A 23640-nucleotide genomic window follows, 5' to 3' on the forward strand; every position below is an offset into this window, starting at 1 on the left:
GTGCAGATGGTCTTTAGCATGTAGACTTTCCTAAGGAAAGTCTACCTGAGCCAAGGTGAGCTGGTTATGGCCAGTGCCTTCTCAGGACTGGATTCAGATGTGTGTGTCTGGGTAGCCAAGCATAGCACCCAAATCAGGCTTGGCTTGGGTTGTGGTTCTGTCACTATCTGGCAGTGTGGCCTCAAGTTATTAGCCTCTTTGTCCCAATACCTATCCCCTTAGGGGTGCTGTGAGGCTTAAATATGATCAGACACGCCCAGTGCCAAGAACAGTGCCTGGCAAGGAAGGTTAGCTGCCATTACAGTATTATTGAATTGACTCAGAAACTTGAGGGTGTTGAGAGAACAGAAGAGCTTGGGTTCTCTCTGGGTTCTTGACAAGGGTTTTGCCTTGCAGTTTCACCCTGGAAGGATTGATTTCCCTTTCCATAAACCCTGCTTGTCATTTGAAACATCAGAAACAATGAACCTAAGTATTGGCAAGATCAGTGGTTCTCAAATCTCTCTCCAGACCACATAAAAATCATCCAGGGAGCTCATTAAAAATAGACATGGCTCCCTCCACCCACCCACACCTTTAGAATCAGAATTGAGAAATGAGGGCTTTACAGGCATAAGAGCTTTTGACAAAAGCCCTAAGAGATTTACCTAGAGTCCCAGCTACTTGGGAGGCTGAGGCAGGAGGATCACTTGAGCCCAGGAGTTTGAGGGTGGAGTGAGCTATGGCAGTTGGATTGTAGACAACAAGGAGAACAGGCTACTTATTTCTATCTCCATTCATAAAACACCTTGAGATAAATTAAGCACTTTGTGCCCATTGGTGCCACTACACTACAGCCCGGGTGACAGAGTGAGACCCTGTCTCTAAAAAACAAAAAAGAGAGAGAGAGATTTGGATGCATAGTCAGGGTTGACATTACTAGGCCTGATGGAGCAGGAGAGTTCTGAAGGGGTTGAAGGTAATCCTCATGGCCCCTTGCAGAAATGGGAAAGGAGAAGCAGCCGGGGTGAGAGGCCTTGGACTAGGATTCAGGAGATCAGAGCCACCAATGAGCAAGGGTGACCTTGGGTGAATCATTTAACTTCCTGGGAATTCTGGCAAATGAGGGTGTGGGATGAGGGCCTTTCCATTCTGACAGGCTATTATTTGGAGACTGCATGTTGCATCCAGTCTTGGGGCCCAGGACTCCGCAGCTTGAAGTGCAGAGGGAGGCTTGCCATTGTGGTATTTTATTGTGAAACTCATCATCTGTCTCTCTCTCCTTCTCTCCCTCACTCCCTCGCTCCTTCCCCGTTTCAGGAACTGTGTGCTGTTAGAAGCCTTCCACCTTTATTAGGGATCATTAGAGCTTTACAACACCAGCAGATTGGGTGGGGCCAGTCACAATAAACAGATTTATAATGGGTATAAACGAGACACCTATAACTGCTGGAGGTTAACACTTTCAGGGCCTCTGAATAGCAGCTGGCATGCCCATGCCTTCTGGCCCTGTCCACTGCAGGGTGCTTCTTCCTGCTTGGCACCCATTGGACTGGGTTGGCAGTGAAGCCTAAGTGAGTTCTTGTTCAGCAAGGGTGGAAAACACTTAAACAACATCTCCTATTTGTGTAACATCAGTTTGCACGATGGGCACACAAGTGCTTAATTTCTCTCAAGGTGTTTTGTGGATAGAGACAGAAATGAGCAGCCTTTCTTCCTCATTGTCTACAACCCTACAGCCAGGGGAACTAGACGCTTTGCATCCCTACTTGTAAACTTCAATCTCACCATGAAGAAGAAGGTCCCTGAAGTCTCTGAATGCCTTGCTCTCTATGAATGTATTCTGAATGGTAGCATTATGGGCTGTACCAACATCTAAGCCTGAGTTGGATTTCTTCACCATTGTGTCTCCAGCCCATAGCCCTGTGCCTGGCACACGGTAGACACTCCATATATTTGTGAAATAAAGATATCTATTATAGAGGGCTTCCTGTCAAAGCATATGCAGGAAGCCCCTGTTTTATAAATTTGGTATTCAGTTTAAGAATTAAACTGAGCATAGGATTAGTTATGTTTTATATAGCATATATGTGCTGTATATATATATAGGCATATTTTCTCTTCTCTAGAAACAATGTCACTCAGCTCACCCCTATTAACACTGCTTAAGTATACAGTTCACAAATTAATGTCAACATTTAATGTTACCAGAAAGTTTTCAAAGAACATATCATGACTTTCTCCCTAATATTTTACTGGTAAACTAGTCTCATTTAATTTAGTTCTGCTAGTTAGCTTAATGTTCTACTACTTTCATTCCTTTTAAAATCTCTTACCAGGATCCCCAGGGCAAGAAAAAAGCAAGAACTTCTCCTCTTGTGTTTCCGTTGAGCAAAGTGAGGTCTAGAAAAGGGACTGGGCTACTGCAAATCAATTATCTGGAGAGACAGAAGCAAAACTGCCCCGCTCTGGGCAGCCATCAGGTCTCTGGTGGTGCTCCCTGAGCATCTGCCTGGTGCTCCTAGCTCAGTGCCCAACACCTGGTGTTGCTTGGGATGAGCCTCCCTGGGCCTGCCAGTGATCAATAGCTATCTGTCATGATGATGGTGATGATGATGATGATGATGATAATGATACTGATGGAGATGCCCTCTGTGACAGTGATGAAGAGGCTGGGATCTGGCCAGGCAAATCCCTATCACAAGGAAGCTCTGACACTTGCCAGGCCTCAAAGGATCTTCTCCCTGGGTATCATCTCCCAGTAGGGTCTTTCTTATGTATAGGCTGTGGTGGAAAACCTCTTTTTTCTAAGGCAATTTTATTAGCCCTTCAGTCACAATACAGATGTCTGTTTATAGGACCTTACTTTTGTGTGGACACCCAGTGGCTCAGTCTGCTGATGGCTTTATAGCCTTTCTCGCTTTGCCCAGACCCACTGGGAGCATCGCCATTCTCCTTGTCGGCCAGGCCTAGAGGCCTTTGTTGCAGCCATATTATCTCTGCCCGCAAAGGCAGCTGCTCAGAAAACACCAGACCCCAGGAGGCAGACTGCAGAAGAGCACTGTCTGTCCCCACAGCCTTTAAGCCTAACGATGTCCACCGTTAACCCTTCTTAGTTTTACCCTTAGTTTCTTTGGAGAAAGGGGCATTTAAGTTACTCATGTTGCCACAGTAAAATCCCATTAATTGACTCTTCTCCTTATACCCAAATCAACCCAGTGACCCCCAAACTCGGTTCTTCAAATGTGAAACTGCCCAAGTCTATCAATACTGTTTCTTCAATCTTGATTATATTTTAATCTCTCTCTCCTTTTCTCTTACTCCCCTTTCTTCCTCCTTAAAAAGAATGCTTGCCTCTCCTTGCCCACAGAAAAACAGGGAGAGGGAGGCCAAAGCAGGACTACTTGAGCCCAGGAGTTTGAGACCACCCTGGGCAACATAGAGCCCCCATCTCTACAAAATAATAACAATAATAATAATAATAATAATAAATTAGCCAAGCATGGTGGCATGCACCTGTAGTCTCAACTATTTGGGGGGCTGAGGTAGAAGGATTCCTTGAGCCCAGCAGGTCAAGGCGGCAGTAAGCTGTGATTGCGCCACCGCACTCCAGCCTGGGTGACAGAGCTAGAGCTTGCCTCAAAAACGAAAAGAAAAATGGGAAGATTTAGAGGATAAATGGATATACTCCGGTCACTTCACCATCACTCAACTTAACAGTCTAAAGGGGAAAGTGATGTGGAGTCATCAGAGTTTAAGCGTAGGTTATTCATTCATCATTTACTCCTTCAGCAAATGTTTAATGAATGCCTAGCATGACTCCATGCCAAGAAGAAAATGGAGAATACAGACAAGGTCCTGCCCTCATGGGGCTTACATTCTAGTGAGGGATGCAGCCAAGGAACAAGTAAACAAACCTGCAAAATCATTTCAAGCTATTAGTGGGTCATGATGGGGAGGCTCTACATATCTGGAGCCCATTTGGGGCTTATGGGAAAGAGGGAGAAGGGTCAGCTTTGGAATACCACTGACTTGCTGGGAGACCCCCTAGCAAGGAGCGGTGCAAACAACCTTGTCCTCTCTGAACCTCAGTTTTCCACTCTGTCAAATGGGTGCCTGTGACACATTGAGAAGCAGACGGGTGTGACATACTCTCAGATGTGAGGACTGCCCAAGTTCTCAAGTGCCAGGCTGGTTCCTTTTGCCTACAGCAGCAATCTTCAGGCTGAACTATTCGTTGCAAACCACCTGATGTTTGCCTGCAGAAACTGCCACTCTGGTAGGGATGAGGCGTGGTGGCACAGGTAGACCTTGTGGGGGAGGACACGCGGAGTTTCTGTTGCTCTTCTACCTCCCCGCATGTGCAGTTTTTTCAAGTGCACCATGCACATTAGCTTCTGTTCTCAGCCAAGGTGCTTTTGATGAAAGATTTTTTTTTCTTTTCTTGGTTACATTTGCTTTGATTTTTTTTTAAATAAGAAAACCAGTTTGTGGGCTTCCCTTAAGTATCACTCAACTTTTACTCCTTGAGTCAAGAATGTTTACTGTCCCCACAGGCCTGTCTGTATTTCTCCTCTTATGAATTGAGCTCCTAACTAAGCCATGTTAGGTAGAAAGGGATCTGGAATTGAAACCAGCCCAGCATTTAAATTGCTTTCATCTTGCATCAGCTTTTTCTTCCACACTCGCAGATTTTTAATCTTCTAAACTCTTTGCAAACATGAATCTTTATCCTCGCAGAGGAGGAAGTATTAATAAGAACTAGCAAAAGTCCTGTGCTACAAACAAGGACACTGAGGCAGCAATGCTAACTCATTTGAAAGCTTTAATTGCTGGAGTTCTCAGTTTCAAGCCAGGGAATTGTTCACATTCTTTTCTTCCAAATGGGCCTCTCAGAAGTTCACCAGATGGAATCATTTGTCTGTCTGCCTCTGTCCTTAAGAAAAGTAACGTGTTTAGGGAGAAGGTAGAGTTATCAGGACACAGTACTGGGTCCATCAAGCCTGGCGCAGTCTCTCCCTGTGCTCTCCCCAACATAACGATTTGGCTTCCTAGGAAAGATGGCACTGTCTACTCATAATTTATGAACAATGAACATAGGTATTTCCTTTTGGAAGAGCTTTCTCCTTCGCATGTTCTCTCCTGCCTGAGTTTAAATTCCCAGTTTCTAGACCCAACAGGGTTGGGTTGTGCTCTGCATGAGGTTAGAAACACAGGGGAAGAATGTGTGTGACAGAGCCCCAGCCAGTTGAGTAATGTTTACTCTGTTGGTGGCTGGGACGCTCACTCATGCTGGCAGAGGTCCACCAGCCAGAGGAACATTCCTGCATTATCAGGGATGGGAGGTTGGCTCTGAAATGTCAAGGGTGAACGGCATCCCACCAGATTCTGGGTGCAGCTCACAGACCTCAGCGAAAGGAACCCCCAGGCTTCAGCGCCAAAGGCCACATCAGGGGCAAGCTGAGCCCACATTGCCCAGGAATCCCCACTTTCCTCATTTCTTCTTACTGAAAGAGCAATTCTGGTCCTGTTTTCCTGGTTGACATTGCTCTTCTGTTCACACAGCAGAACCAGTGCATCTCTGACATTATTTTATTCATTCATGATTCTGGGTTGTGAAGAAGGAATATCTGCATGCCCCTTTCACAGACAAAAATGCCGAGGCCCAGAAGTTAACTGACCCAGAATCATCAGAGAGTTAAGGCAGAGAGAGAGAGAGAGAGAGAGAGGGAGAGAGATTGTTAAAGTGTCTGGAGCCTGGTGCCCAGTTGATCTCTGGAATCGTGGAATTGGGGTCTCAGCTGTTTTTTGAAGCTCTTAGAGCGGAATTAAATCGCCAGGGGCTCTGTGAGCTGTAGCTCTAAGCCCCTGAAGCACAGGTTTCTGGGGACTGAGGCGGGTGGATGACTTGAGTTCAAGAGTTTGAGACCAGCCTGGCCAACACGGTGAAACCCTGTCTCTACCAAAAATACAAAAATTTAGCTGAGCATGGTGGTGGGCACCTGTAGTCCCAGCTACTTAGAAGGCTGAGGCAGGAGAATCACTTGAGCCCGGGAGGTGAAAGTTGCCGTGAGCTGAGATTATGCCACTGTACCCAGATTAGGTGACAGAATGAGACTCCGTCTCTGAAATAAAATTTTTAAAAAGCACAACACTTGAAAACCTCTTCAGTGACACATTTTTTGCTTTGAGATGAAGTCTTGCTCTGGTCACCCAGGCTGGAGTGCAGTGGCGCGATCTCAGCTCACTGCAACCTCCACCTCCCAGGTTCAAGCAATTTTCCTGCCTTAACTTCCTGAGTAGCTGGGATTACAACACTGTGCCCAGCTAATGCACATACCACCATACCCAGCTAAATTTTGTATTTTTAGTAGAGAGAGGGTTTCACCACGTTGGCCAGGCTGGTCTCGAACTCCTGACCTTAAGTGATCCATCTGCCTCGGCCTCCCAAAGTGCTAGGATTACAGGCATGAGCCACCGTGCCTAGCCAACACATTTTTAAAAGATAAGAATCCAATAAAAAGATTATCAGAGTTTTATACCCGTTAAATAGTTAAGAAATATATAAATGCTGTACAACAATAAATATGGCAAGTTTGCCTAGGGAAGTGGGCATCAGAAGGGCTGCGGGTTGTGCGTTACTGTGAATCAGTGGAGAAAGGGTTATCTGAAATGGGAAGGAAAAGATGTGACTCCATATTGCGTGGATGTGTCTCACCAGCGCACACAGTGGACTGAGGTGCTTGGAGGATGTTTGAGGTGTGCATATGTACATACAGCAGCATTGTTAGCATTCTCCTATGTGGTTCCATTCGGCTGGATGCAGCTTTCTGAATTCACTAAGTGTTTTGCAAATGTGAAATTGACATTATACTCAAATTATCCCCTAATATGTCAATAGAATTGGAACAGATTTACACTTTCACTACCATAAATACAGAACTGACTGTATTTTCTCCTTCTGCTAGATGTGGTGCTCTTTGTCTGGGGCATGGGTGCTCAAAGCTGCTGGGGTTTCATTCCTTCAGTCAATAAATATTCATAGTATCAGGCAGTCTGCTAGGCTGTGAGGATGTGACAAGTAAAAACTCATCTCTGTCTTTAAGAGGCAGAGAAAAGTGAACATATCATCAGCATGCATGCAGGGTGACTGACTCCTGCCGTAAGCCTCTGTCTAGTGCATGTAAAATACAAAGGATGGAGCGGCCATCTCCCAGGATGAATCAAGAAGAGCTTCACAGGGGGGCAACATGTGACATGAGATGCTTTCCAGGCAGAGGGAACAGCAAAGGTGCAGAGGCAGGAGATGGTCAGGCCATTTGAGAAATGCGTTAAGGTCGTGGTGAGAGATAGTGCAAATAAAACAGATGTTGGGAGGCCGAGACGGGCAGATCACGAGGTCAGGAGATCGAGACCATCCTGGCTGACACGGTGAAACCCTGTCTCTACTAAAAAATACAAAAAACTAGCCGGGCGAGGTGGCGGGCGCCTGTAGTCCCAGCTACTCGGGAGGCTGAGGCAGGAGAATGGCGTGAACCCGAGAGGCGGAGCTTGCAGTGAGCTGAGATCCCGCCACTGCACTCCAGCCTGGGTGGCAGAGCGAGACTCCGTCTCAAAAAAAATAAATAAATAAAAATAAAAAAAATAAATAAAACAGATGAATCGCGAAGGCCCAGTTCTGCCAGTCTCAGGTGTTGGGGCTTTTCTGGAAAGCAGTGAGGAGCCATCAGACATTTCCAAGCAGAGCAGAGGCATGGTGTGACTTTGTTTTAGAAAGAAATCCCAGGCTGCAGCAGTGTGAAAGGCACCTTGGAGATGGTGCTCGCACAGGAAGGCAGGGCAAGGATGCTGGCTTCTTGAAACCATGCACTTCTGCCATGCCTTTGGCACTTCTGACCAGTCTATCGGATAGAAACCAAATGATCTGCGTCTGTCCCATATGCTGTTGGGAATCCAGGAGTAACCCGATACCCATGATGCTCATGCCTAGGAACAGGGGAAAGTAGACGATCTACTCACCAGGGCCTCAGGGTTGTCTCGACTCCACCTTGGATGGCTTTTGCTGCTTGACACACTTGCTGTGGTTTGCAGAGCCAACACTGGGGACAGGGCCAATTAGTGGCTTGAGCTAGGAAGTAAGTGGAAGGCGAATGGCTGCCATCTGCCACTCTCATTTCTCCTGTGGGTCCTCTGTGGCTATTCACCTGGCATCTTTGGTTAATCAATATTAAACCAGAGCCCTTGTCATATGTTCACTTTAAGAACTTGCATTGGTGAAGGAAGAAGGGAAGATGCCATTCCATTTCTTAATGCTCCCTAGCACAGTGCCTGGCACATGGTAGGTGCTCAATAAAGTGGCATGACCTCAGCCTTCCTAAAAATGTCTTTTAAACAAAGACAGTCCCAGAGTAGGAGGAATTGACGTGTTTTCAGCAACTGTTATATGCCCAGCATGGTCTGGGTACTTGGACATCCATTAACTCATTCCGTTCTCTTCCCAATGACCTGACGGATGGATATTGTTAACAATGAGGAACTGAAGCTCAGGGAGGTTAAGTAACTTTCCAAGGTCACACAGGTCTTACAGGGTAGAGCCAAGATTTAAACCCAGGTCACCTGGCTCCAGAGCCTACACACTTTGCACTTATTTTTGTTCTCACTTCAAGTGTTCTTCTGAGTTTTTGAAATATAGGAGGACTGGCCTCTCCTTCCTCTAACAAGAGCACCTATTTTTGGTGTACACCTTGTGATGCACCCCCACCCCCTCCCCCCATAAGATGGCTGGCTGATTACAGCCACCCTCTCAGGGGCCAGTGATTGCCACATTCTTGGTGAGAGGAGCATCGTGGGAACAGCTGCAGGTGGATCTGGAGCTGATGAGCAGCCTTGTGCCTGGCTCCCATCGCATTGCTGTGACAATGGGCCCCCTCCCCACGGTGGGCAGTCCTCTGGCTTATAGATGAGGAAGCTGGTGCTCACCCAAGAAATTGACAGCAGAGCTGAGATTAAAACAGGGATCCCCCAATTCCCAGCCAGACCTCTGTCACTTAACCAGAGGCTTTTAAAGGAATGTTCAGAGGTCTAGGCTCATCTGTCTTTTAACAGAGCAGCTCCATCGTTATATTTCTTATATTAAAGTTTTGTTGGGGAGAAAACGAAGTGTGAAAACCACAACAGCCTTGGAATATGCTGCCTAGACTCTAACAAATGGCTCTTGAGTCTCTCCTGACATGCTCCCTTGTAAAGAAGCCTTTTGTTTCCTGCGGAAATCCTTGGTTAATTATTTTTAAATAAATAATTGCGTAGCCTTTGGTAGGGGAGAAGCCTCCCTGTGACCCATATTTGATCATCAGAGGGCTGGCCCTTTTCCGTCAGCCAAATTAAATAGGCTAAATCCAGAGACTGTTTGACTTGAGACTGAATCGATGATGGGGACAGGCTGGGAGGTAAAAACACACCTGACTCCCAGCGTTATCACCACTCTCTCCGGAGCAGAGCCGCTCGGGGAGGTAAATAGCTGGTTAGGGAGTCAGAGAAAGCAGGAGAAAAACAGGGTGAAGTCCAGTTCCTCCAAAAGAACGGAGCAAGAGGGCAGCGGCCAGACCTCCCTCCTAAGTTGCTTCCAGGGCAAAGCATCAGTGGTTCTGCCAGGGTAGGATTCTTTGGAAACTCTTCTCTACGGAAAGATAATTCCATTCAGTGTTTAGAATCTGTCCTAAGCCATCCAGAATTCTAGGACCTTAGGGCAAATATCTTGGGGTCCATTCCTATACCAGCTTCCTCCCCACAGCATCCCCACCCATAGTTGCCATTTATATGGCATTTTGCAAGAAACCGTATAGATGTTACCTCTAATCCAAAAAGAGCCCTCTTGAGGATGCATTCTCTCCACTTTTCTAGAGGAAACAAAGGCACAGAGAGGGAAAGTAATTTTCCCATGATCACAGATCTATTAAGAGCAGCGTCAGAATTTGAACCCGAGTTGGTTTAGCTGCAGAGTCCATAGTCTTCCCACTGCCCTTCCTTGATAGAAATTCTTCCTTTTGTTTATTTGAAATCTACCTTCCTCTTTTCCATTGGACCTAGCTCTGCCTTCAGAGCTCATAAGGTTCAAATCTCTTTCTTCTTCTATGTGACAACACTTTGAACTGTTGGCAGCATCCTGCTGGGAACTGGGTGGCAAATGTGAGTGAAGAAAGAAGGCCTCATTTAATCCAATGGGATGGCATCAATGGCAAACAGGAGACGTGGGGGCTGCAAATAGACGCACAGGAGGACAGGGTACTGGGCACGGGCTGTTGACTTGGGGAGCTGGATGTTGTTCCTCCTTTTAACTTCATGATTTCTGTTCTTCCCCAAAAATGTAGTGCCTTAAACCAATACACCAATTCCAGCGCCATCCCACTGTCACCACCACCCCTACTAGCAGCTCCTTGATTCAAAGAATGGGGAAAATGGCCAATAGAAAAGCTCATAGAGCAAGCATCAAGCCACTACATACTCAGACAAGTTGCTCTTGAAGGTTAGAACCCAGCTTTAGCATTTGTTTTATTTTTTTCCCCAGCCCTCTTAAGTTCTAGGTCATATCAGCCTTGGGTAATGTCCTTAGGAAGATCCAAGGAAAACTGGCTTGGGGCTCATCTAGTCTCAACTTGGTAAGCTTCATCTTAGTGAATTAGAGGCAGATCACGACACGGATTATGGCAGTGTGCCTGGCCCCTGGGGGAACTTTGTAGCCTCCTCTGGAAGGTGGGGCTCTAGCTAGGGCAGGGGGTGGGTGGATGAAAGAGAACCAACAGAATCAGTATACAGGGATGGTTCATCTTGGGAAACTGGGCAAAGGAAGACGTGCAGCCAAAGAGTTGGTCCACTTCTCCAGATGATTCTATGCCTAGAGTATTTGGTCTCTGCAGGACAGGGTCCTCCAAACCTTTTTGTCAAATCCAAAGCAAAAAACAAGAACACTGTCTTTCTAAGCACCGAGCTTAGGGTGAGATGTCCCATGTAACCTCAACCTTGTCCTTGACTGTTTCATGGGCACATCAAGCAGGACTTCCATCTGCAAACTGGACCCAGGTTCTTGGCGTTCTTTGGCTTCCTTCAGTTGCCTGATCTCTGTCCAGTACTTTTCTTTCCTGAGAGCAGACCTCCATTTTGGTTCCCGAGCAAGAGGGAGGGTCAGAGCAGTGAGGCTGTAAACATGTTTGGTTCTACCCTTCCCTTGCAGAGCAAACTCCAGTGGTTTACTAAGCATCCACATCTGCCTGTGTGTGCTGCCTGCCCCACCTCCCGGCAGACGCACCTTTCCCTGTGCCCTGGAAGGCAGCCAAATGGGACCCCACCAAAGGAATGTGAGTTCTACAGCCTAGCCCCTAGACGCAGCCTCATCCCTGTCCTGCTCTGCCTGTGTCCGTGCCCCTGACCTCTTGGGCCTGGCCACAAAGTGATACGCAGAGACTGACGCCTAAGCTACGGCTCTTTCAAGGGTCACTGGACAAGGGCTTCTTCTTTGTCACATGGGTCTACTTATACTTTGCAGCGCCACGAGAGATGCCAGGGAAACAAACATTTCTAGAAGGCATTTTAAAGAATAAAAGAAATACTCCAGCCAGTAAGAGTATCCTAAAAGAACTATGCGGAAGCAATAACAAACAGAATCCATCCAGTCATTCATTTATTCATCAGAAGTTTACTGAGTGGCTAGTCAGTGCCAAGGCACTGGGGATACATCAGTGAACAAAACAAAAGGGATAAAAATGCCCTGCCCTCATGGAGCTTATATTCTAGAATTAAATAAAGAACATGCCATATTTACCCTGGAGAAAAACAGCCGATATTTCTTGTGGGTGGACAGGGAAGGATAAGGCAACTTTATTTTCTTATTACCCACCCTTGAAAACGGGGTGCCGAGTCATTGTTCCAGGGCCCTGGTGGCACTAATGTTCCCTATTGGGTTTGTGTTGTTTTGCAGGAGTGCGCTACAGCCAGCAGGGAAGCAATGAGGTCACTTCCTCCTCAACAATCAGTCACCACGGCAACAGCGCCATGGTGACCAGCCAGTCGGTTTTACAGCAAGTCTCCCCAGCCAGCCTGGACCCAGGCCACAATCTTCTCTCACCTGATGGTAAAATGGTGAGTACACCTGGGCCATTGTAGCTCTGGAGCTGATAAGATAAGAGGCAAAACAAACACAACTTCTCACAAGGCCTGCCTCAAACAATGAAGCATTGTAGCCCCGCAGGGGAAAATGAGGGCTGTCCGGAGTTGGAAAGGAGAGGTAGTGCTGGTGACCTAGCCTTTGGCGGGTAGAAGAGGTGTTCGGTTTGAACCCAGCCAATAAATCTGACAGAGTTCTGCTCTCATTTTATTGATTGAATGCCTCATAAAGGAGCAAGCCCGGTGGGACACTGTTTGTTTCGGGGCTTGCCAATGACATTTGTGTTGATAAAATGTTCATTCATCCCTCCCCCCAAGGCCTCCAAAGCCAATTTTTTAACTTAGAGAGCACCTCACTTTGACACAAGCCCCCTCTTCCTCCTTACCATCCCCTTGGTACTCACAAGGAGAGTCATTAGCAAGTCAGGATGTAGTGGATAGGAGGCGATGGGGAGAAGCTTCTTGAACTGGAACGGCAAAAGACATGGGATGCCATGACAGCGAAGATCACAGTACAAATGGTAGATGGGGTGGGGCGACGCTTAGGGAGGGAGAAACACCAGCTTTGAAGTTACAATTGCCCAGGTTCAAATCTCAGCTCCAGCTCTTAATAGCTGTGCAGCCTGAGCAGGTTACTCGATTACTTATGATCTCTTTTCCTCATCTATAAAATAGGGCCGGTAACAGTAGGCTCAGCAGGGGCACGAGCGTGATAACATATGAGAAATACTCTGCAGTGTTTGCCATAGGAAATAGTCAATCAACTGCAGTATTGTTGTTGTTGTCGTGTTAATGTCAATATCATTCTCATTAAATGAAGTTTTCTATATCTGTAACCATAGCCCCACATCCAGATGCAAGTTTAGCACACTTGGTGAAGAATGGACAATTTGAATTTGAATTTTCTACATCAAACTAGATTCTAGGCCAGGTGCAGTGGCTCACACCTGTAATTCCAGCACTTGGGGAGGCTGAGGCAGCTGGATCACTTGAGGCCAGAAAGTTTGAGACCGGCCTGGAAAACATGGTGAAACATCATCTCTATAAAAAAAAAATACAAAAATTAGCCGGGCGTGGTGGCACGCACCTGTAATCCCAGCTACTCGGGAGGCTGAGGTGGGAAGCTCACTTGAGCCTGGGAGGCAGAGGTTGCAGTGAGCCGAGTTCACGCCACTGCACTCCAGCCTGGGCAACAGAGTGTGACTCGGGTGTCTCAAAAAACAATAATTAATAATAATAATACAATAAATAAAACTAGGTTCTAATTAGGATTAGGTTCTGATCCTGTAGCAACACAAGTGCAGGAGAGTGGCTTATGGGAGAACAGGAGCATTACAACACGGCAAGGGTACAGAATGAAAAGCTCTATTCTTTGGGTCATGCTCTGTTTTTCAGGGGAGGGAGGAGCCGCGGGTTCCTGACTTTCATGCTGAAGGTGGAGCTGCACACATTCCCAGAGTGGGGGCCAGGATGGGTGAGGGCAACAGGGTGCAGAGGCCATTTTAGATCTTGACGTGTGTGCTGTGTAGGCAACACAGAAACGGTGGGTCACAGGTGATTGAGTCCCTGGCTCCCTGGAGGAAAAACAAAGTGTGGTTTCTGAGGGGAACGCTGACCCGGCCAATTCTGGTTTCGGAGGACCTGAGCTGCTCGCCCTGGTCGTGGTCTCTGAAAACAAAAATGAAAGGGCACTCCTGGGGAAGGCATTTTGCAGCCCCCTTCTCCTACTCCCACCTATCCCTTAAGAAAGATTCTTCTCCATATGAAGAACCACTTGTGTCAGTTACCTGTGAGAGGTACAGACAAGTCCTTCTGTCTTCTCAAGAGTGTCCCGAACAAGTTAGGGTTAAGGATTACCCAGGCTTCAGTGGAGAAGGGGGCCTTATGGAAGAGGTCTTGACTTCTCAGTGCGAAAAACCTTCCAGGTCTCAGCTCTTATTGCTTGAAGGTCCTTGGGGTTTCCTGTTGAGCTCTGCCACTCCTAAGAGGCAGGCTGCCTCACCCAGGCCAGGGCCGCTCTCAATGCAGCCTGCGGACACGCTTTTTGCTTCCTGTTCTGCTCGGCGGTGCTTTAACTGGGCAGTGTGTTACTGGATTGATGATTGACCAAGACTGCACACCTCAACGTTAGCAAACACCTGGAAGCTTGTTTGCGGGACTGGCTTTTCTCTTGTCTCCAAACACCCTAGTGCATGTGCTGTGTCACTATCATCAGAGGCCCAAATTCAAGAGTTTGTTTTCTTGTTAATATAATAACATGTCCATCACGGATCTTGGTCCACCAAGGCAAGAGTGGAGTATGGCTAAAAAGGAGTGCAGGCAAGGGAACCAGTATGTGCAAGTCTTGGCTCGGTCATTCACCAGCAGTAGGGTGGACAAATTGCTTAACCTCAGTTTCTTCATCTGTAAAATGGGGGATAATGATGCCTACGTCATAGGGTTGGTGTGAAGATGGCTTGCAGCACTGTTGTTCTTTGGGTCAGCCCTGTTCTAGGAATGACAGTCTCTGCATGCTGACTTTCAGTAGGACATGCCCTGAAATCTTTCCCCAAGGACTGGTTTTGGAAATAAAGTCAATCCATTTGAACTCTCTGTTGTACCGTCTGCCCCTACCCACCCCCATGCCCAAATGTCATGCGTTGACAAAAAACTGGCCAGGTTTAGGGTTATAGTCTGTGCATGTCGAACCTTTAAAAAAAAAAAAAAGAAAGAAAGAAAGAAAAAAGAAAAACACATACTGGATACTTTCACAGTATCAAGCAGTATGTCCTGATGGTGAAAAGCTCAGGCAGGCCGTGGTGGCAGATAGCCTGCTTTCAACCCCAATTCTACCACTTGGGCACACTTCTTAACTTCTCTAAATTTCAGTATCCTTATCTATGAAATAGGGATAATAATACCAACATTATAGACTATAGGTATGTAAAGAACCTAGCATAGTGAACAGACCATAAGTGACAGCATTCATATAATTCAGGCTCTCCAAATTACCATGTAAGGATCACCACTGATATCCTTAGCAGTGCCCTAGCTTCCATCAGTCCAGGAGCCAAATAGAAAGTAATGCTTGTAGCCGGGCACAGTGGTTCACACGTGTAATTCCACTACTTCGGGAGGTGACGAAAGATCATTGCTTGAGCCCAGGAGTTCAAGACCAGCTTGGGTAACACAGCAAGACCCTGTCTCTACAAAAAATTAAAAAATTAGCCGGGCACGGTGGTGCATGCCTGTTGTCCCAGCTCCTCCAGAGGTTGAGGTGATAGGATCGCTTAATTCCAGGAGTTCGAAGCTGTAGTGAGCTGTGATCGTGCCACTGCACTCCAGCCTTGGCGACAGAGTAAGACCCTGTCTCAAAATAAAATAAAATAAAATAAAATAATGGTTGCATTTTAGAATGGGAAGTAACTTGATCAAGGTTGCCCAAACTTAGCATGTGGATAAGATTTAAACTCCAGCAAAACTGGATTTTAACTCTGGCTTTTTCACTTATGAGTCAAGTGACACAGAAATAGTCTCTTCTAAAGATCAGTTTCTTAATCTGCAGTATAGGGACTGATAGTAATAATGCCTGCCCTACTTGTGTCATTATCTATTAAGGACAATCAGTGAAAGCACTTTACAAATCCTAAAGCCACACACATTTAAATTATCTTTATCACCGGCTTCCACATTTCTCTTATACCATTAACCACATGCTGAAATGGCAGAGAAATTACTGTCACTTGGTTGACTTTCTCCAAAGGAACTACATTACCCAAGAGATTCAGTCTGAAGGCAGGTTACGGAATTTTTTTTTTTTTTAAATGACTCTGACATTTTGAAAAACAAGTCCAGCAAACAGGCTGGTTCTCTCTTGTTTGATGTGGTCAGAATTCCTTCTTGGTCATGTGACCCCCTAACTCATTTCTTGATGCTTATTTTAAAAACACAAACAAACCTGTTTGGTTTTTTCTTTCTTTCTTTTTCAAATTAACCTTGGACGCTGTGGGGTTGACCAGAAGGGCAGGGTGGGAGATACCATCTTACCTGGGTGCTGGTGTGAGACCTATGGTCTGAAGAGCTCTGGGAAGTGAAAGATGGAAGAAGGAAAGTTGAGTTACTCAGACATCTGGTGTATCCTAACCCTAGAGCACCTCTCATGGTTCCTGACGCTCTCAAGCATGCCTGGGTTCAGAATAAGAGGGGCCAGCCCTTTCTTAATAATAACTTTAAAAATTATTTTGGCCGGGCGCAGTGGCTCAAACCTGTAATCCCAGCACTTTGGGAGGCCGAGATAGGCGGAATACGAGGTCAGGAGATCGAGACCATCCTGGCTAACATGGTGAAATCCTGTCTCTACTAAAAAATACAAAAAACTAGCTGGGCGAGGTGGCGGGCGTCTGTGGTCCCAGCTACTCAGGAGGCTGAGGCAGGAGAATGGCGTAAACCCGGGAGGCGGAGCTTGCAGTGAGCTGAGATCCGGCCACTGCACTCCAGCCTGGGCGATAGAGCGAGACTCTGTCTCCAAAAAAAAGAAAAAAAAAATTATTTTGAGGCTGGGCACAGTGGCTCCCGCCTGTAATCCCAGCACTTTGGGAGGCCGAGGTGGGCACATAACCTGAGGTCAGGAGTTCAAGACCAGCCTGGCCAACATAGTGAAATCCTGTCTCTACTAAAAATACGAAAATTAGCCAGGTGTGGTGGTGGGTGCCTGTAGTTCCAGCCACTCGGGAGACTGAGGCAGGAGAATTGCTTGAACCCGGGAGGCGGAGGTTGCAGTGAGCCGAGATCACGCCACTGCACTCCAGCCTAGGCAACAGAGCTGGACTCCACCTCAAAAAAAGAAAAAAATTATTTTGAAACTATAAGTAGTAAACTGATTTATCATGGAAAAAGTGTAGGGGTGTATAAAACTGATGGTGCCCTTATAATTACAACTAGAGTTAATGGGAAAACATTGGAAACATTTCTGATAACATCAGAAACAAGCACATCTGTTACAGCTGTTATCGTTTAATACTATAAGTTCTAAGCAATGCAATAGGACATGTAGACATATCTGTACTAGCAAGGAAAAGACTCTGTTACCATCAGATGCTTGTATTACAATTACATACTTGGAAAAAAATCAATGAGGAAAAGACACTAGTAAGTTTCAATGAAGTGGTCATGTACAAAGTAAATACACAAAAATCAGTAGCTTTCTCATACTAATCTGTCATTAAAATATAATGGCGATTACAATATAGGATCCTTGACCAAAAAAGAAATAAAAAATTTTGTAATGTGTACTGGAGATATGGAAAAAGTAGAGAAACCTTATAATGGCTAGTGTCCCTCAACCTTTAGTAATTTCTGAAGCTGGCTAGTAACTCAGACAGTCAACAACAAATGCACCATGAGGGCAGGGATCATTGTCTGTTTTACTTACTGCTGTATCCCCAGCACCTAGAACAGTGTCTTCCCACAGTAGACACTTAATAATTGTGTTTTTTTCTTTTTTTGTAGAGATGGGATTTCACCATGTTGCCCAGGCTGGTCTTGAACTCCTGAGCTCAGCCAGTCCTCCTGCCTTGTCCTCCCAAAGTGCTGGGATTACAGGCGTGAACCACCGCACCCACCCAATAATTGTTATTGAGTGAATGAAGGAATGAATTTCAGAACTAGCCATGCCAAGGAATCGCTAAGTCACATCATGTTGTAAACTGCTCTTTGTGGTCCAAGACCACCCATGTTTCTCTTGTTTTTTTCTCTCCATCAGATCTCAGTCTCGGGAGGAGGTTTGCCCCCAGTCAGCACCTTGACGAATATCCACAGCCTCTCCCACCATAACCCCCAGCAATCTCAAAACCTCATCATGACACCCCTCTCTGGAGTCATGGCAATTGCACAAAGTAAGTTCTATTCTTGGTCAGAAAACTTGGGGGCGGGGAGAAGAATGGGAAGCAAATTAGTGCGGTGAAAAATAACTGTAGGTCTCCTTCAAACTCACCCACACTTGTAGATTTGGTTTAACTTCTTTAGCTTCTGATCGGTCTCCTTAAATCCAATATTTGGATTGTTTAGCCTAAAACAAGAGAAAATTATGGAATGGATTTGTATCCTGGTCACAGTTCAGCAGCTGTGCATTCTTGGTCAAATCATTGAACCTTTAGGAGATTCAATGTCCTCATCTACAAAATAGGTTGTTGAAGTGATCAAATGACAGTGAATATGAACATGCTTGTAAATCTCTAAAGCATGAATATGTATAACATGGTAGCTTACACTTTGTCTTGAGTTCATTCCTGTCACTAAGTAGGTGGTAGATTTTTCAGGAGGTTCTTTATGTTTGGTGATGATGAAGTAAGAATGACAGGTTTCCTTCTAAATGGGGAATTTTGTGTGGTATATGAAATCTCCTTGACCAGCAGTGAAAATACACCGAGGGAGGACCCAGAAGGAAACTGCCATTGTATCTGAGAGCTTTGAAAACTTTAAGGAGAAATAGATTGCTTTGGGACATCACATGCCTGAAGACACAGAGATGGATCAGGTCCCTCCAGCTCCAGGAGGCTCATATTCAACAGCAAGCCTGTGCCCTCCCATACATAGGCCATCTCGAGGCATGAGAAGGCTGAAGGGAACTGTGGTCGTGGATGTCTCTTTGAGAGTTTTAATGTTGATGAGTATTCAGCATATTTTCAGCTTCACCATGACAGCTCAGGCCAAGTCATTGTTTCTCAAAACCATCCTTGTGACCCTTGGATGTATTACTGGATGTCTTGGGAGAGATGTAAGGGCAGCACATGGGTCATCTTTCTTTCAACCTTGTATCGCTCCATTGTCCTCTTGACCTTCCTTGTGTCTAGGGCCCATGTTGGCCATCTCTTTGTTTCTGCCTTTTTCTTCCTTCCCTCTTCTCTCCCTAAATCAGCTCTAGCTAGGGTCGGAACTTGGATTCTCACTTCTGAAGAGAATGACTTACGCATCCTTTGAGGTCAGAACAGGGCTAGGCCCATTGGAGCACACAAATTTATTGAATATGTGTGGCTCTCACTCTATCCTTAGCTGCTTGGAAATTGACACACAGTGCATTTATTTTGGCAGAAGGAAAATGGGACTGGGGAAGCATTTGGAGAACTCATAATATAAATGATCATTTTAAATGTACTGCCTTTTGACTGGGCCCTCTGGTATATGGAATATGGTAATTATACTAACACCAGAGTTTGGAATGAGATAAGATACCTAAAACCAGCTTGTTTGCCATTTAGAAGATTTGATTAAAAGACCCGTGGAGAAGATATTCCACTTATTTCTGCAATCAAAATAATAAACAAACTGTCCCACTTAACTTATTTCTTCCATTCTAAGCTTTCACTGCCATACAGTTATATATATATATATATATATATATACACACACTATCTGAATTAAAATTTTCCCTGGGGCTAGTCTTTATCTTTCCATTTTACACTTTCTAATTTCCTCTACTCATATTTCTCTATTATCTCACAATGCTCCTTAATTTCCTATTCAGATAGGCTACACCAAAGTGCACACTGACCTTAGAAGGATAGCTGTGTGTGTACATATCTGTGTACACTGGGGTAGACAGAGCATGAGGAATGGTGAGAATCACCAGAAAACTGCTGAGACACAGAGGTCCTACACTACGGAGTGTCAGGACAAGGAACTGGTTGCAGGCATCCTTATTTAACTGACTGAGGTGTTGAGTACCACAGGCCCTGCCTCGGAATTGCAGAAGCCCGTGGAGAAGGTGGTAACAAATTATGTGGCAGGGCCAATTCCTCACTCTCTACTCATTCTCATCTCTTCATCCTATTCTCTTCCTCCTCTCTTCCATGGACTGGATAGCAGACTTCCCAAGCAAGAACCAGTGCCCAGAAACAGAAACAGATGAAAAGGTCAAGACTTACCCACTGAGGGAGCTGGAATGACATCAGAGGCTCTCAATCCTGGAATTGAGGCACATTAGGATCACAGACTGCATTGAAAATAAGGTTCCTGGGCCCCACCTCTGAAAGTTCTGACTCATTAGGTCTTGGGTGGGGCCCAGGAATGTATATTTGTTAAAGAGCTCCCCCAGATGATTTCTGAAGCACATGCAGGTTTCAGAACTATGCCTTCAAATGTCATCCACTCTAGACAGGATCATTTGCTTTTCTGGGCAGCAGTTTCCCAAAAAGAGCAGCAGCAGTGCTCCCGGAGATTTCTCACAAACAGCAAATCCATGGGGCCTCCTGGGAGACTGAGACCGTAAGCAGGAGGTAGGACAGGGAAGCACAGTAATCAGGGTATCTGGTGAGATGCTGGCTTGAGGAGACGCTGAGCCCCCTGGGGAACTGGAGACAGTGCTGTTCTGAGGGTGATCAGAGTGTCGCACCCCCCAGCCCCCACCCAGGAGAGCCAGAAGCAGGATTATCCCCCTGTCCTTTCTGCTCAGGGCTCTCGCCTTTTAGGTTTCTGATAACAGTATCAGCGAAAGCTCTGAGGAGGCAATTGTTGAGGACTCTGTGTTATCTCCATTGATGACTTCCCACAAACCTGCTTATGAAACCGCCTCCATTTCAGGAAAGCCTCTCTAGGTGTCCCTTCCGCATCCACCTAAAACAGACCTTTTTCTGGATTCCTTCTTCATCCCATTCTTTCCCCAATTTCCCGGAAAGCAAGAACACACGAACACAGTCGGCCCCAGGAAGTAGGTCCAGGTGTCTTCTCTCCTGATCGTCCTGTCCCCACTCCAATCCTACCTTAGCTGTCTTCCTCCGGGTCGCTCTTAGGGAGGAGATAGACCGTGGGTACCAGGGGATCCAGTCCTCCCAGTTCTGGCCCGGGTTCTAAAGAGGCCTCAGGATACAGACACAGTTCCAAGTCACAGAGGCCCTGACATCCCCAGAGCAGAAAGATGGGAAGACCCGCTATAACTGCCACGAGACAACCTTTAATGTACTACTTCCTCTTTCTAAAACCTGGTCCTTTCAGTGCCACAAGCCCTATGCTGCCAGATAAGATATGCCCACTTCATAGACTGGCTGAGTTCCAGGGTTTTCTCCCGTCTCTGTTACAATCAAGGGAGTTGGCACCTGACATCTCTCGGGGTCTTTGCACAGTCTACTAAATAAGGGTCTCCAGACTTCACCCTCCCGGGACTATGGAAGTTGTTTTTGATCAAAATTTGGGTCCCTGCACACTCCTGCCCTCTACTGGACAGACGGATCTGGGCAATAACCTGTGCGTCCGTGTAGACATCTTTAACTCTGCCCTGCAGGCACCAGGGCAAGCCTCTGTCACAGCCTGGCATGGATGGAGTGGGCAAGCAGAGCCAGCTTTTCCAAAGCCCTGCTAACCTCAAGAAAGCTAAGTTTGGGAGGTCACAGGATGACTTCGGGAGACTCTCAGGCTTTAGTCAGATCTGTTTAATGCCGGTCTCCAACCCACAACTCACTGTGGAATTTGAGCAAGTACATTCATCTCTCCAAGTCTCCATTTCTTTACATAGGAGATCCCATGCAATCTCCTATGTAACAGGCTCAGCCCAGTGACTGGGACATTGAGCAGGGGCTCAAATGATGACATCCATTCACCTCTTCTCATCCCAAGAGCTGTCTCTGATGTTTTCCTCTTGCTCCCACAGGCCTCAACACCTCCCAAGCACAGAGTGTCCCTGTCATCAACAGTGTGGCCGGCAGCCTGGCAGCCCTGCAGCCCGTCCAGTTCTCCCAGCAGCTGCACAGCCCTCACCAGCAGCCCCTCATGCAGCAGAGCCCAGGCAGCCACATGGCCCAGCAGCCCTTTATGGCAGCTGTGACTCAACTGCAGAACTCACACAGTAAGGACACGGGCATGTGGAGGGAGGGAGCACTGAGGACCCTCAGTGGCCAACCACTTTCCCTCTCTGGGTCTGAACTTTCTCAGAAGTTTATTGGCTTGGTCGCTTTTCCCTGCCTGTGATCAACCGACCAAGACAGTTTCTCAAGCGTAATTCGTGTGTGTTGCTGTACCTTTTCTAGTCCTCTCCTCTACCCTTGAGATTCCCAGGGAAAGGTCTGAAGAGGACAGTGTAGGCCTACAGATGAAGGGGAGTTGGAACCAGACAGCATGTGGAACACGCACCGCCAACTTCCCATTCCAACACCTCTGGAAAAGATCACACCCAGAAACCACCAGCACCTTTTCCCAGTGAACCTCAACTTAGCCTTTGCAATCCAAACTTCCAAGCAGCCATTATCAGATGGTCAGAGTTGGCATCTAATTTGCATCCCGTTTGCCTTCCCTAAAATAGAAGAATCTTCTAGAGTCCTGTGTCCTCCTATTTATACACCACAAACACCTCTAATCAAGAACCAGGAACACAAGTGAAAAATACCAGTGGCATGCCGTCCTGGGCATTAGAGTTTCTTCCTCCCTGCCAGCCTTGCATCCCTGCACACAGACTTTTTCTCATATCCAATTTCTATACCTACCCCAAGCCTACCTTTCGACCACTTATTTCCCAGCCAATCTCTGCCTTTCGTCCTGAGTCCCAGGCTTCCAATCCTCTGGCCAGGTCTGGCTATAGCCCCTGACACGGAAGTTTGGGGAGGAATCATGGCTTCTCGGCTTCAGAAACCCCAAGGAAGTGTACAGTACAAAGCACTAGTCTTAGATCAGACAGACCTGGATTTAAATCCTGGCTGTGATACTTACCAGCTATGCAGCCTAATGCAAGTTACTTAGCCACTCTAAGCCCAATCTCTTCATCCACGAAATGGAAGTAGTATGCATTTAGGGTCATTATGAGCATGAAATAAACATGGGGTGAACTGCGTTTGGTAAGCATAAAGAATTATCAAGATTATTTATAAAGGGACTCCTAGAAGGCAATGATGGTGGAAGAGATTTGTGTTTCTTCCCTAGCTGCATCGGATAAGCTGTGGGTCTGGGGGAGAACAGCCAAGTCCAGCCTTCTATCTTCAGGGCTCAATCCCCACTCAGGCCTGTGGAGCTGGTTTCTGAGCACCATCTCACATTCCAATCACATTTTAGTGGCTTCTGAAAATCTGCCACAGCCTGTAGCAGAGTCTGAGACCACATGTGCCCCACTTCCCATCCTCCCAGAGCATGGCAATGTGCTCCCCACTTACCCCTCTCCCTTCACCTGGCCAGGCTTCCTCAGTGGCCAGGCCTGGGTGGGACAGTCAGAGAGTGGTCACCAGTGACCCGTGGACTGCTGAGGCCCAGCAGGCCTGGTCACCCATGAAGAGAGAGCCCATGGTGCCCCGGACCAGGAAATAACCTGCCTCCCTGCATGAGAAGGGCAAGCTGAGGCAACGGCCAGTGACCTTCACCCCCGTTCCATACCGGAGGCCTCCCTGTTAGGCCCCACGTTCTGAGAACAGGCTGGTCTCTCCCTCAGAGCCAAGCATCCGCATGCTTTCGGGAGTTGGTCATGTGACTTGAAATTTACATGAATCTTACGGATAACTCATAAAAGAAATCCCCACTGTAACCACCACCCCTTTTATCTGCCTGGGGAGATGG

At 46.6% G+C, this 23640-nt stretch overlaps 1 protein-coding gene across 4 annotated transcripts in view; it reads left to right on the forward strand.

The window, feature by feature from the left end:
- The window catches only part of HNF1B (HNF1 homeobox B), a 61018-nt gene that overhangs the window by 22857 nt on the left and 14521 nt on the right, over positions 1-23640 (forward strand). For all 4 annotated transcript variants that reach the window (XM_050764607.1, XM_050764609.1, XM_050764606.1 and 1 more), the window contains exons 5-7: positions 11951-12111; positions 17876-18008; positions 21755-21949. In XM_050764607.1, the coding sequence (XP_050620564.1) occupies positions 11951-12111; positions 17876-18008; positions 21755-21949 (489 nt within the window). The remainder of the gene's footprint in view (positions 1-11950; positions 12112-17875; positions 18009-21754; positions 21950-23640) is intronic.

This window comes from Macaca thibetana, chromosome 16 (assembly GCF_024542745.1).
Source record: "Macaca thibetana thibetana isolate TM-01 chromosome 16, ASM2454274v1, whole genome shotgun sequence".
Classification (NCBI taxonomy): Eukaryota; Metazoa; Chordata; class Mammalia; order Primates; family Cercopithecidae; genus Macaca; species Macaca thibetana.